Source organism: Elephantulus edwardii, unplaced genomic scaffold, assembly GCF_000299155.1.
Source record: "Elephantulus edwardii isolate Elephantulus edwardi_28Jun2011 unplaced genomic scaffold, EleEdw1.0 scaffold00162, whole genome shotgun sequence".
NCBI classification, from domain to species: Eukaryota; Metazoa; Chordata; class Mammalia; order Macroscelidea; family Macroscelididae; genus Elephantulus; species Elephantulus edwardii.
The window spans coordinates 4,034,345-4,049,847 of NW_006399912.1; the positions used below are offsets into that span (position 1 = coordinate 4,034,345).

General features: G+C 44.9%; 1 protein-coding gene across 6 annotated transcripts in view; it reads right to left on the reverse strand.

Moving 5' to 3' along the window:
* Positions 1-15,503, reverse strand: part of RBFOX1 (RNA binding protein, fox-1 homolog (C. elegans) 1) — a 465,218-nt gene that overhangs the window by 51,157 nt on the left and 398,558 nt on the right. For 3 of the 6 annotated variants that reach the window (XM_006895227.1, XM_006895226.1, XM_006895225.1), the window contains one exon: positions 6,851-6,890. The exons of the other annotated variants lie outside the window; for them this stretch is intronic. In XM_006895227.1, the coding sequence (XP_006895289.1) occupies positions 6,851-6,890 (40 nt within the window). The remainder of the gene's footprint in view (positions 1-6,850; positions 6,891-15,503) is intronic. 6 annotated transcript variants of the gene reach the window in all.

Genomic DNA, 15,503 nt, shown 5'->3' on the forward strand with positions numbered 1-15,503 from the left:
GAGCAGAATTTAGGGCTGTTGTATATAGGGTCGCTATGAGTCGCAAGCGACTCAACGGCACATAACAACAACATGAACTACCTAAACAACTAAATTTGATGCACTTTTTAATGAAAACAAATTTATCTAAATAAGCAACAACAGTGACCTTGTGGATTTGACGTGCTAGCTTTATACTTTTTTATCTTTATGTGCTTTTATTTTTATGCTAAAAATTGGGCATTTAAAAAGATCAGCATGTATTTAATCATATAAATGCTTATCTTTTAAAAACAAGGCTTAAAAGTAAACCTTTAATGTTTTTGTTCTATACCACAGAGTTGGTACCAACCCACAGCTGACACTTTGGGGGTTTTCAGAGGCAGATAATCACACAGGAAGTGACTGCCCATCCTCCTCCTGTGAAGCATCTGGTGGCCTCAAACCACGGGCCCTTGGGATTCCAGCGCAGCTTTTTACCACTAGGCCACCAGAGCTGCCTAAACCTTTAAGTTGTTGTTGTTAAGTGCCATCGAGTTGTAGGTGACTCACAATGACCCTGTGAACGAAAGTCCTGGACACTTTCTGTATAACTTTCGTCCTTTTTCCAGAGTCCTTTAAGAGTAAACCAAAATATTCAATGTTGTTGTTGTGTACCATAGACTCAGATCTGACCCATAACTGACCCTCCGGCAGGTGTTTATAGGCAGTTCAGCACACAGGAGGAGACTGCCTATCCTTCTTCTACAGAGCAGTTGGTGGCCTTGAACTGGGTGCCTTTGGGATTGCAGCAGAGCTTCTTGCCACTAGGTGACCAGAGCTCCCTATTAATATTTCATAGTAATTAATATTTACTATTATAACACTAACATCATTAAGAAGCAACAACAATGGATATTTAATAGTAAAAGCTAATCTCTTTTATTCCACCCACTTCTTAATTAAAGCATTTAAAAATGATTTAATTGTATGTCACAGTGTAAAAGAAGGAAGGACTGGGAATCGAACCACATTCATTATTTCTGTGCGCTAACGAATTGAGCTGTGGTGCTGGAGAAGAGTATTGAGAATACCATGGACTGCTAAGAAAACAAACAGTTTCACCCTGGAGAGGGTTAAACCGGGCTGCTCCTTGGAGGCAAGGATTCTGAGGCTTTGTCTGAAATACTTTGGAAGGACTGGTCATTGGAGAGGGACATCATGCTTGGGAAGGTGGAGAGACAGCACAGGAGAGGAAGACCCTTGATGAGATGGATTGATTCCACAACTGGGGTAACCGGGATGGGTGTGTCGGAAACAGTGAGACTGACACAGGATAGAGCAGAGTTTGGGGCTGTTGTACATAGGGTTGCGACTATGAGTCGCAATCAATTCAACAGCATATAACAACAACAACATGTCACAGTGACCTTGGAGAATGGATACTCTTGCGGTTTTGTCCAGAATATGCTGGCTCACTGACTCCACACAACAAGCTAACCTGCTGGGTTGCTAACTGAAAGGTAAGTGGTTCAAACGCACCAGCTGCTCTGAGTGAGACAGGTGGTCTTCTCCCACAGGGGTTGACAGCCATGCAGGATCTCTCGGAGCAGGAACCAGCTCGGCAGGAGTGGGTTCTGGGTTTCAGAAGGAGCCTGGGTGGTGTGGAGGTTAAACACGGAGCTGATGGTCCGAGGGTCACATCTGTCTCCCTCAGAGTGGCTAGTGCCCAGCGGTCACTCAGGAGGAGACAGGAGTCATAGTCTGCTCCCAGAGAGTGGTCAGCTTTGGAAACCCCCAGGGCAGTGGTCCTCTATCACAGTGGGTTTCAGTGAGATGAAATCGGCTCAAGGTCAGTGCTGGTGATCCAGGTAGAAATCTCTAAAGAAGCATATCACCAGATCTTTCTTCAGCGGGGCCATGAGGTGAGTTTGAACTGCCAGACTTTTTTTTTTTTTTAAATTATTTTTTTTTTGTGTGTGTGTACCATCAAATTGGATCTGACTGGTACAGGAGGAGATTGTCCCTCCTTCTCCAGCAGAGCATCTAGTGAATTTGAACCGCACACCTCTGGGATAACAGGGCAGCTTCTTGCCATTAGGCCACCAGAGCTCCACCAGTTTGAACTGCCAGACTTTTGGTTATCAGTGAGTGCTTAACCAGTTCAGCACAAGGGCACCTACTGACCAGCTGGTTAGATAAATTACATGTGTGACTGCACACGGACAGACACATTTTTCTATTTGAAGAGGAGGATCTTAAAAACAACACAAGTCACTACTCACTGTCATTGGGGTTGAACCGTGAGCGTGAGTGGCCTCCCAGAGTAGGCCTGCCCTGCAGGGTTTCCAAGGAGGCCACTTTTTATGGGCACAGATGATCACGTCGTTCTTGGAGGAGCAGCTAATGGGTTTGAACCACTGACCTTTTCAACCTGCAGGCAAGAGCTTTAACTATTGCATAACCAGGGCAATATGTATTTACCCTATTAAATTTTTTAAAAAAGTCTTCTTTTAAAAAAGAAATATTTATCTTCTTTTAAAAAAATTGTGTGAGTCTTTGCACTGAGTTTCTTCAGGAGGAGAGGACCTGAGAAATGATTTTTCCTACCCCTTTCTTCAGAAGCTACATCTTCCTGGTTCAGCAGCAGCCCATGTGCCAACCCCCTCAGCCCACACCGTGGCCCTGTCTCAGCAGTGGCTGAAGGTGGCCTTTCTCCTGCAAGGCTGAGCTTCTGTCTTGCTTGCCTTTATCTGCCCAAATGAGCTGGGCTGCTTTTTCCTCTTCCTCTCTGGCTCTCAGCATCTCCTCACAATCTACCCCCTCCAGTAATTTCAGGACAACTCTAATCATCTCTGCCTCGACCCTCTACCCTCCCTTGGCTCTGGGAAGTCTGAGAAAGGAGGCAAATCCAGACAGGAGGTTGTGGCTTGTCAATTGCAGGGATCATGCAGGCCTTTCAAATCCTTTGTGCTTTTGCAGGACTGAGAAATGCCCGGGGGCTCCAGACATCAGGTGGAAGGCGGGTAAAAGCAAGGGGAGAGGAGGAGATGTAGGTTCGCTTAAAAGGGCAGAGTTCTGCTGTTCACACTGTTGTTGTTGAGTTGTCCTGACACCTCATGGGGTAACAAATGACAGGAGAGGGAGGAATTATCTCTCTTATCTCCTTCAGAAAGAACCAAAGCAAGAGCCTGCTACTCTGCCCAACAAAATGGTAAAAACAAATTCAAGGTCAAAGACTATTTGTGATGCTTAGCTTCAGTTGCCTTAACTCTAGACTCAGGGTGACTCTGAAGGAAGTAAAGGCACAAGGAGCCTTTGGGAACATTTCTTCTCTGGATGGAACTTCTCTTTCTCAAGGAGTTTTTGTGGCGCAATTGTTAGAACTGGGTTGCTGACTGAAAGGTTGGCGGTTCAAAACGATGCAGCAGTTAAGAACTGACAGCCTTCTCCTGTAAAGATGACATCCTAAGAAAATCCACAGGGCAGTTGTATACTGTCTCAGATCATTTTGACAGCACCAACATCCCTAAGTCTAGATGCTGGTATATTCAATCCTAAATCCATTTTCTCTATTTGTACTACTCCAGTAGAATTCCTTTTTGGAACAATGAGAGAATCTCTGCCTGCCGTGCAGGAGACCTGGGTTGGATTCCTGACCATAAACCCTTGGTGGCAGCTACTACCCATCTATCACTGGAAGCTTTCATGACTTATAATGAATGCTGAGCTGTTTCAGAGGAACTTCCAGATGGAGACAGACAAGGAAGAAAGGCCTGGCAATCAACTTCTGAAAACTATGAATCACATTTGGTCCAATTCCCCTATGTATGGGGTTCCCGTGAGTCAGAGACCAACTCGATAGCAGGAATGTAATACAGTGAATTTTCTCCTACTGTAGCCTCTTGCCCTATCAACACACACCCATTACTCTAGTAGTGACTATTCAATTACTCCAGTAGTAATTACACAAATTAGTCTAAGTAATCTACTCAATCTTTGTGGAATCTTTGTGGAATCTCCCCTGATCCCTGCCTTCAGGAAGCTTCTACTTCTCCTGCTCTAACAAGAATCTAGGAGGAAATTAGAAGAGGAAGAGGCTTCACTGGAAAATACAGATCAACAATTCAATATGTTAATGTCATTTGCAGATATAGTGAGGCACAGAAGGCCAGATGATCAATATATGATTTTGTTGTTGTTATGTGCCGTCGAGTCGCTTGCGACTCATAGCGACCCTATGTACAACAGCCCTAAACTCCGCTCTGTCCTGTGCCAATCGCACTGTCTCTGACACTCCCATCCCAGTTATCCCAGTCACTGAATCAATCCACCTCATAGAGGGCCTTCCCCTCCTGTGCTGTCCCTCCACCCTCCCAAGCATGATGTCCCTCTCCAAGGACCGGTCTCTCCTCACAACATGTCCAAAGTATGTTAGACGGAGCCTCAGAATCCTTGCCTCCAAGGAGCCACCCGGTTTAACCCTTTCCAGGACAAATCTGTTTGTTTTCCTAGCAGTCCATGGTATTCTCAATACTCTTCTCCAGCACCACAGCTCAAAGGCATCAATTCTCCTTCTATCCTCCTTGGTCATTGTCCAACTCTCCGATAGATGATAGATGATATATGATAGATGGTATATATTTTTTTTTAAAACCCCAACAACTCTGGGAGCATACTCTATAGGGAGTTAATTGCTTCTAACCCACAGGAGACACCTTTCTGGCAGTTTGAATCCACCAGTGGAAGAAAGATGAGCAGTCTTCTATATATTTATTCTTCTTTCATCCCTCCATTCCTTAGAATCTCTTCCACTTTTTCAAATTAAAAAAAAAGGAAAGAAAGAAATGAATTCAACTATGGCACCTAGAACCCTATTTCTTTTCATCTGCTAAGTATACCCACAGGCTACAGACAGACTGAGGCTGCAGGCTCGGTCTCCAGTGCACCAGGTGGTGTGGTCTAGCGTGAGCTTGCTCCGCCTTTAGAATGAAAGGAACCGGAAGTTTGGGAAAGTAGCTGCTCCTGGAGTAACTATAGGGGTACGAGGGTGCTCATTTACTTATTAACAAACAAAAACTAACCCAGAGATGATACTACATGTACTTTGCTATAATAAAAATGGAATGTAACTCAGTCTACCAGCAATAAAAATAGAATGCAACTAAAACTACCATCAATAAAGATAGAAGGCACAAAGATCATCATCATTTGAAAACAACTCCCTGCCTTCCAGTCCTGCTGATTCATGGCAGATTCTAACTCCCGGAAACCCTCCACTGTGTTTCTGAGATTGGATTCGCAATGGGAGAAAACTGCCCGTTTTTTCCCCCAAGAAGCCACTGGTGGATTTGAACTGCCAGAGAGGGACAGCGTTTGGGTTAGCGGTTCATCATGCTATGGCCCTCACCACGAGAGCTCAGCGATTAATGCCATGCCTCAAAATCATTTACATTTCTAAACTAAGAAAATGGAAGAAGCAGTGCCTTTCAATGCCAATCCATTTGATCCAAAATACGGCTTTCCTTTTCTGTTACTCAGCCTATGTTGTTGTTGCTGTTAGGTGCCATCGAGTGGAGCAAGACTCACAGCGACCCTATGAACAAAAGCTCTGAACCCACCCAGTCTGTACTAGAAGATACTTTGGGAGCTCTGGTGACTTAGTGGGTAAGGACTTGTGCTGCCAACCCAAAGGTGGTTGCTGTGTGCCGTCGAGTCAGAACCAACTCACAGCCGACCCTCCAGTGGGTTTTCAGAGGCAGCAAATTGCAAGGGAGGAGACTGTCCATCCTTCTTCCCCAGAGCAACTAACTGGTAGATTAGAATCACGTGCCTTTGGGATTACAATGCTTATCATTAAGCCACCAGGTGGTTCCAATCCAGCAGCTTCTCCTGGAGAGAAAAATGGGCCACCTCCCTCCTAGGCAATTTACAGTTTTTGAAAATCTGCTGAAGGATCAGTTATGAGTCAGTTTTGACTGAACAGCACATACCAACCACATACAACAAAAAAGAACATTCCCCTGAACTTATCGAAGTTCACTAGTAATAAAAAATAATGTGATTTTAAAAAGCCCCCCCTCCAATAAAATGCTGTATTATTTTACACCGTGTTTATTCTCTGCCATTTTTTAATAGCAGGGCTGTTAATATTATCATGTCGGCGAGAAACTATCTTCAGGTCAACCAAGGTTAAGTTCGCTATGGTTTCCATGATGGAAAAAAATTCTGCCCTGGTCTAAAAACAGAAAGTTTAATAAAGGGGTACCATCTGACAAACAATTCTCAACCAGGTTGCATTTTTAGAGAAGTGGAGGAAATAAAGGGTTAGAGAACACCAGAATGGAATATTCAAGTTGACATACATTCTGTTAGGAGAGATAGGAGATGGCGTCTTGCTAAAAATGTCCATGTCTGGAAAGAGAGGGCGGGGGACAGACGATCTTTCTGAGACTGTGGTAATAAATAAGTAATTGCATGTCTTGATCAGGAGTACATTACAAACATTAGCCATGAAAATACCTTTTTACCTTTGACAGCTGTGTCCACAGCTGTTCTCCTAAATATTTCACCAAAAATCACACAAGTTGCTTTGGCTACTTGAGAATGCATTTCCTCTGCATGTTGGACTGGGTTCTTTAATTTGGCAAAGAGGATGCTGGGGGGGGGGAGCAGTTCACCTTCCTTCCATCATTGATCACAGACTGGAATGCACACCACGAAACAGCAAATGGTGACTCTCAAAAGCAGAAGGTCTTCTGCCTTGAGCGACAAGCTTCGGGATTCTCCCCTCCCGGCTGGGAGGCGAGAACAGTACCAAGTAGACAGCAAACTTGTAAAAGGAATGGCTCCGGGCGAAACAAAGATGGCATGCACGTTAATGGATACTTACGTATATGTCTGCACCATAAAATCCATCCTGGTAAACAACACTGCAAGGGTGCACACACAAAGAAAAACATCCAGGTTAGTGCAGCCCCCCCCCCCCATGCCGCACACCAACCCTGCACGGGCCACGGGAGTCCGCTGGCAGGGCCTGACCCACGCGAGCGTGGAGTCTTCACACTGGTTAAGGAGGCTGGAGACACCGGTGGATCAAACCGAGAAAAGTCGGGTGGGGGTTGGGTGGGGGCCAAGCAGCAGGAAGGGGACTCGGCACCCCTACTTTCTCAGGGGGGCGTGGCCGAAATGCACAGCATCGGATGCAAACACAGCTGAGACTGTGTTTTTCTGAGGCCTGAACAGGAGACCTGAGAGCTTTAGGAAGCTGGAGTCTGTATCCAATCAAAACACAAGATTCTCCCATCCCTGTCCTCCCCGCTCCCAGTTCTGTGATGGAGACTGGGGCACATGTAGTCACTTTGTCACTGGGGGTTACAGATGAATGAATGGTCTCGGAAACTGGGCTGCCCAGAGAGCGAAACATTTTCCTTTAGATATTAGAATATTTGACAATTTTATCCGCCAATCTTTTATGGCAAACATTAGGGAAGAACTCCAATGACATGTATATATGTGTGTGTACTTGTGTTAGTGCATGCATTAGTCATGTTTATGTAGATCAATACATACATGCAATTAGGTGTTTGTGGTTGGGTGACAACGGCTTGATTTTTTTACTCGTCATAATTCTATGTGTCCTTAGGGTTATAGAAACAGGCCTGTCTTCTGTAGAGCTGCTGGATGAGTTCAAACCGGCAACCTCTGGGCTAGCAGCCGAGTGCTTAACTGTCCGTGTTGCCAGGCCTGCCTGCATTTGTGCTCAGGTATGTCTACAGCCGGACACATATGTGTGCATGCATATGTATATGCTTTGTGAGTAAGTGCATGTGTATGAATGTGTAAAGATTTGTTTGCACATCACTTTACATACGTGTGCATGTGTATATATTCCCATGCAACATTCAGACCAAAAAAAGCCCAAAGCACGACTCCACAATTCTAGCTTTAGGTGTATGGCCACCACTTATTGTCCCAGAAACAAGGAACTCCTAGAGAGAATCAAAGGGACAAAAACCCTTTGTCGTTCCCAGAAGCTTCTAGATGCACGTTAGGGGAGGCAGCCAGGATGGGAAGCTCACAGCTCCGTGATTGGGGGACAGGCCTTGAAGTTCCTCATTGGCCATAAGGGGTTAACGAGGACCCGAGGTGGCCGGTGCCCCTCCTTCTGTGAGGTTCACAGACTATCTTGAATATCAAAATGCTTTTTTCCCTTCCCAAAGCTGAGCTTTCCAAGGGTTGGTGGTTGTTATTAACAACCTTCCCATGGAGTTTCCGGATGATTTATGATTCTGGCAAAGGACCAAGGAGCCCCAGTGTTGGATGTGGCTGGGGTTCTAATAGAAGCACAGCTTTGATCACCAAAGGGTTCCAGCAGATGACAGCCACAGAGTGGACCCACATTTAAGCCGAGCGTATTGAGCCAAAGAAAGCTACTTTGCAACACACACACACACACACACACACACACACACACACACACACACACACAGCGGTGACACTGGTTTGCTGGAGAACAAACACTAACAGAGCTTTTCAGAGTTGATTGGCTCAACCCCAAGCCCTATTATCCCTCAAAAGGTGGCAGGGATTTCATACGCTAAGGAGGTTGGTAGCAATAGCTTTCAGCTGTTTTCATTTTGATCCGCCAGGTCTCCAGTTCACAAGAGCCCTTGTTGAACGGCATGAAACCCTAATCCCAGATACTGAGGTGTGCAGGGCTCTGAGCCTGGTTTTGAATCCCCTCTCAGTGTTTCCTGCATAAAAAGAGAGTGCCTGGGGGCCGGGGAACAGGAGTAGGGTCGACCTTTGCCAACAGGACTTGGCGCACAGCTGAGGAGATGGGGGAGAGGAAGAAATAGTTCATTGGGGCCCCCAAACCCAGAACTAATCACTTAGCCAGACCCAAATAGCTGCGTCTCATCCTTTAACACTGCCACCAAGTTGTGTGAGTTCTGAATGCAATTTCCCCCTTTTTCTTCTTCCCAAACACTCTCATCTCAAAACTGATAGCCGTTCAAGAAGCAAGTTAGATGGAGCATATGGGTCAAGTTCAAGGCACCCCAACTAGTAGCTATGGGCTTGTGATCCAACAGCTAGGCTCTCTGAGCTTCATTTACTCTTATGTGCAATGGAGGAGAAGGGTAGCGGGTGGCCCCAACTTGATATGAGGGTGTAAAATGACGAGCAGTGTCCATGGCAGAAAGGAGGTGCCCACAGAAAGGGAGTCAGTGCTGTGCAACCAGACCCCTCCTCTGGGGACCTCCTGTGTATCAGGTTAGAACTGAGCCTCACTTGCTGATTCAGGGGTGTCTACCGCAAACTCTAAGCAGCCCTGATGGTACAACTATTGAGCACAGAACTCTTAAACCAATAGCTGTTAGGTTCAGCTCAGCATATGAGAAAGGCCTGGTTATCTGCTGGGGAAGACACCTCCCCTCAAACAAAAAACAACTCACTGCTGATTCTGACTCTTAATCAACTGGGACCCTCCATGAGGCTTCCAAGGCTGCCCACCTTTCTCCCCATGAGCCACCAATGGGAACATAGGGCCTTTCAGTCAGCAGGTTACACTATGGACTATGGATTACACTAAAGCTTAGGGAATCTTTTAGACCATTGTTTGCTGTCACATGGGGTCCCTATGAGTCAAAATAGACTGGGTGGCACGAAACTACATTATAAATGACATCTATATGCATCTGAAGTGCTCAGCCACGGACCAATCCACCAGCTGGCCCGTTCGAACAAGACGAGGCAGTCTGCTGCTATAATAAAGATCACGACCAGGAAACCCTAGGGGTCGGGTCTACTGTATCCTGTGGGGTTGATACAAATCAAGACGGACTCTCAATGGCCCCGAGTTTCATTTGGTTTTTTAAATAGTGTTTGTTCATATCAGAAGGGTGAGAAATTTACCTTCATAATCACCCTGAAAAACCAAGGACTCAGTATGGTCACTCCTTGTTTCCAGGAGAAAGAGAAGCCGCTAATGGAGCTACCAGTTGACCCACAAGTGTGGATTTTCCCCCCTCCTATACTCGAAAGTGAACCCAATTCCTACCACCGCTCTCACTTCTAAGGCAATTAGTATGTGTCAGCTTGAAGCCTAAGCATTCTGTGCTCATTATTCCATTTAATCCTCTTAATGCCTTTAAGAGATGGATAATATTATTATCGCCTCTTTAGAGATGAAGCAGAGAGAGCTCAGTGTTGACCAGGCTGGGATTCCAGCGCTGGGTGGTAGGGGACCACAGCCCAAGACTTAGAATATTAATAGAGCAGGCTGTTTGTGGTCAGACTTGAGTGTCAAGCTGGACCCCTTTGGACAACTTGCTGAGATGCTCATGGACTCCAGAGAGTCTGATTCAATAAATCTGAATGTGGAGAGCAGCAACTGAGAATTTACATTTCCAGGAAGGGCCAGGTAATTCTGAGGCTGCTGAGTTGAGGGCTGTCACTACCCTAGTTGTCCTGGAGCTGAATCTGATTCAGGGAGACCCCCGCAAGTGTTAGATAGGGTTTTCAATGGCTGATTGTTTTTCTAGGTTTAGATCATCAGGCCCGACTTCCAACGTGTCTCTGAGGGGGCTTGAACTTCCGACCTTCTGGTTAGCAGCTGAATACATTGACTCTACCACCGAGGGAATGGCTTGCCGTCTAGTAGACATCAACTCTGGAGACCCCAGATTCGTTAGAGTAGAACTGAGCCCCACAGGGTGTCCAACGACTGATGATATGCCTCGTGTTTTCATGGGATTTGGGTGAATGTCTATAAGGGACATGAGCTTTCCATTCAGCAATCTGTACATGTTTTGTGACACTGACCACAGTCCCAATGCTAAGGACTCATCCTTGGGTTCGCCTATCCATCTCTGTGGCCTCTCCCTTCCAGCCTTTTGAGACTTATCCTTGGGTAAATGCTAGCATGGTCAGTTATTCCATGGAGTGTGTGTTATTAATCACCTTATAAGCCTGGCTGATTTTATTTTTGCTGGGGTGGGAGGGGAGGAAGAGACTCTCCCATCTCTTGGTGAGCAAACGGGCACATTAACCATTTGCACTGCCCAGGGACTCCCAAGTCCAAAGAGTACTCATTTGGAGAATCAATCCTCTATAGAAACACCATCTCCCAAGTGAGATTTTACTTTATACTGGCAACAAACTCAACAGCCAGCCACCTAAGCATAATAAAACTCTTCTATTGAGTCCTCAGGGTAGTTTCCAAGAATGCCCAAACGTTTTTGTTAGGTCCAAAGAAATGGTGGGACTTAATGCATCAGCTCTGTAGGGAGAGGAGGGCTCAGGGTTCGATGGCCCGTTTGCAGCTCTAGCTACTTGAATCACAGCTGCCTTGTAAGAGGAAGGAGCGGAGGTCACGCACTGAACAGGTGAGGACCGATTCTAATGCAGAGACTGTCTACCTAGTCACGCGAAGGTAATTGTCTTGCTTGTCAATCACGCTGGGACTGCAATATGCTTTCGCAAGAACATAATGCAAATGCACATTTCATTTTCTTAGAAAAGTAATAACAGTGGTTAAATATTTGGATGGATGCAGGTAGGGGATGAATGCACTAGAGCAAATTAGTTTACTTCTAAAAAAAAAAAAGGAAAGAAAGCAGCATAGGATGCCCATAAACTATACAATCTGTTTGTGTACTGTAATATAGACTAGCCACAAATATATTCTTGAAGCAAAGTCTATTTGAAACTGCTCTATCCTGCTGGCTGTCCCATCCAACTGGAAATCCAATTAAATTTTTTAATGGGTTCAAATCTAGCTGGTTTTGAATGGTCATCAGGTGGGTCCATGAATGTATTGATATTTGTATAGTCTTGTGTGTGTGTACATATACACAGTATCTTTTGGGTTGTTTCTTTCTAACAGAAAATTCATACTGCTGATCAGATTCTTGGAGATCATGCTTGGAAAGGTGGACAGTGCAGGAGAGGAAGACCCTGGATGAGATGGATTTACACAGTAACTGGAGTAATGGGGGTAAGTAAGTGTGTTGGAATCCGTGACACTGGCTTAGAATAGGACAGGGTTCGGAGATGTTGTACATAGGGTGGCTATGAGTTGCAGGAAACTTGATAGCACATGACAACATAACAACAATCAAATTCTTAAAGGTACTGTACCTCTCAAAAAAAGAGCTACATTCTAAAAATGCACCCAGGCTTCCTGAGGACATGTCACAACATCTAAGAATGTGAAGAAGAAAACATACCGTGTTGTTGTTGTTGATTGCCGTTGAGTTGCGTGACTCTATGAGCAAAAGACCTAATGCCTTTCCACAACTATCTTCATTTCTCCAAGTTCATAGTTTCTGGAGGCATGTGGCTTAGGAAGTGGATGCCACTCCTGCATCCACAGACAAATGCAAAACTAGGGAGAAATTTAGAAAACATTCGGAGAACAATGATGCTGGTTCTCGTCCTCGTGTGTATTTGTGTGAAATAAGAAAGCACCCTGGTGGCAACAGTTAAGTGCTAAGCTGCCAGCAGAAAAGTTGGCAGTTTGAATCCACTCAGAGGCTCGATGGAACATAAACCGAAGCTCTGCATGAGTAAGGATTTTCAGCCAAGAAAATTGTAGGGGGCTCTCCTGCTTTGTCACATGGGGCCACGCTGAGACAGGATCCACGCACCAGTATACAATGTCAACAGCGTACTAAATGAGCATGTTCTTAAGCATCAGATAACACTGGCTGGGAGTCAGATCAAGAAGTTGATTCCAAAAAGCCTGATTGACGCAGATACGGAAAGAGACAGAGACCTGGGCTCAGAAGCTGCCATAAGAGGCTTTGTCAGGATCAAACCTGGAAACCTTCCCAAAGGATCCATCTGTGGCATCTTGACACTGGCCGTCTCGGGGGGAAAATCTCCCTGGGATTTTATATCAGGCATCTTAACATTGGCCAGCCTGGGGGGAAATCCCCTTAGGATTTACTATCCTCTTTCTTGTGTCAAAATTGGCAAGGTCTACTAAAAATAGTTCCTAAGATAATGATGGGCAGTTGGAGAGACATGTTATTGTTAATCCCTTGATGAAGTTCAGAGCATCAAGTGCAAAGATACTCTGAGAACCAAGACCGAAATGCTGTAGCTGATGTCCCCACTCAACTGTTCAAATGAAATTCACCTACAATGCTGGGTTCCTACCACCGGGGAGCCACATACCCTAAGGAGTTTCTAACGCAAGGACACACCTAGGCAGCTAGCTTCTCTCACCCTGGCACTTAGTTCTTACAGATGCGTGTGTATCCCCCACCCTTCTGCTCAGCTGTCCTTCTGAGTGTCACTCCTCTTCAGAGCTCTTTTCCCTAACTGTGATTCTGACATTCCAGTTTAAGAGACACAGTCCCCAACCAATTAAAGCCTACCTTTTGGAGAAGTGCATGGCTAGGATATTAAAATGAAACTATATTCAAGGCAATCACAAACACATCGCTGTACCACATGGAGAGAGAGGATTTTCTTCTTGGTGAACAAGGCATTTGTTAGTTACACATGGTTATTCTTGACAGTTCACTCGAAGTTATTCTTGTGTGTTCACTCAAAGTTAGAACATTTAGATTTTACTGAAGGTGTCTTATTCTGTGAGTTTTAGAAATGCTTCAGGTGAAGATAAGCCTTATGAAGTTTACCTCACTATTACTTTTTTCTTATATACAGTATAACAGATACTAAGGATATATATATAGGTGGATCTATCTACATATGTAAATACAGAAAATCTACAACTACTAGCTATCAAGACAGTAGCACTCAGACAAACTAACTTGGTAAGTAACATGTCATTTTGCACATATAGCTTATGTAGTAATCACATGTGTCTAGAAGGTGTCTCTGCTGGATTTCCCCCTTCATAACTTGTAATGTGACACAGAGAACAGCAAATCTTTATTTCTGCATTTCACATTCTAGAAAACAGGCTCAATAGGCAGTAACTGGGAAAATAAGAGCACTGCATTATCTAAGTTCCTTCATACACAACGAAACCCAGATGCACTTAGGGGGAAAGGGGACTAGGCAGGGTCAGTTCCTCCTCAGTTTATTATCAACTATCTTTTCCGTTAAAACATATTTGGTGATTGTTTTGTTCAACACTAAGAAATTCAGTGTAGACTCAACTCTAGTGTCTATACAAGGAACTCAGTGGGTGTGGCCTTATTTCCTCATCTTCCTGTTCTCTTTCCGATGATTATATCTAGTACTGTGTCCTTACATTCTTAGCTTTGCTTTACGGCATGCATTTTTTAAAACACCGCAATGGCCCTACTTTGGAGTGGACGAGGATATGCATACATGACAGGAAACAAAGTGTTTTCTTTGGTCCTTTGTAAAACAGAGGTGATTCAGGCAAATTTAGGTTTTCTAAAAGATTTATGAGTAACAAAATTAAAAGAAAATGATGTGTTTAGCCCCCTCTAAGTGGTCTAACTCCTATCACATTTTTTTCTAGGCCAGAAAGCCAGAGAAATCGCATAGCAGGTCGCCTTGGGCACAGATAGGCACAGGGCTCCATACTGTGGACATGTGGATCTCTATCATTCGTGTTTTGAAGGCTGTCCACTATATTGAAGGACACGGAGCAACATCCCTGGCCTCTACCAACTAGATGCCTGTAACTCATCCCTGAGCTGTGATAATTAGAAACGTCTTGTGGGACACAGTCACTCTGGAAGAATACCCCAATTTAGAGACATTTCTGATCTCTCTGGCCCCAGAGATTCTGGAATGTTCTACTGCCTTCCCTAAGAGCAAGGAAGAGAGGTGTTTCAGGATTACAGCTGACCACACTAGTAGGCTTAGGGGAGGAAACCCCAGACACGGCGGTGATTGGGAGAATGGTGCAGGACAGGACAGATACTGTCCACACAGGATCACTGTAAGACAGAGCCTTGATATCCACATAGCAACCCTAGTTTCTATATAGAGAAAGAATAAACCCACAGCAGGGGAACAACTTAATGCTGAGTTTCCCCCCAACGGTGGCAAAGGCTAAGTCAGGAAAAAACCACCTAAAACGAAATCTTCATTCTAATGTCATTGAACTCCTGAGTGTTTGCAATTGACACAACCCCTAATTTTCTCTTCTTAGTGAAAGGTTCATAAACCTTACAAGGAAGGATGTCTTGTCTTTTTTTTCTTTTGAGGGGGAGGGCAGTGATGCCACCCAGTGATTTTTGTGTTTTAAAACTTCAGCCAGTAGGCAAACTGGGGTCCCAAATGTGATCCAACCTCCTTAATAACCAGATGTTTGCAACCATCAGGAATACAACTTGGGCTGTAACCGTTTCTCTGTTCTCCAGCATACAGTCTCAGAGAGAATTTACATAACGACATGTGACATGTAGAATGCTTAAAGGCACCAACCATGACAGGACAAATTACACTCATTTTTCAAGACTCTTTTTGCAAGGTGCTTGCTGCACGCCAGGCGCGCGGAGAGGCTGCATGCTGGGGCGGTCCTGGGAGGGGGTGGGTGTCAAGACCAGCATGCACACTGGCAAACAGCTCTGTGCCTCGGGGATGGG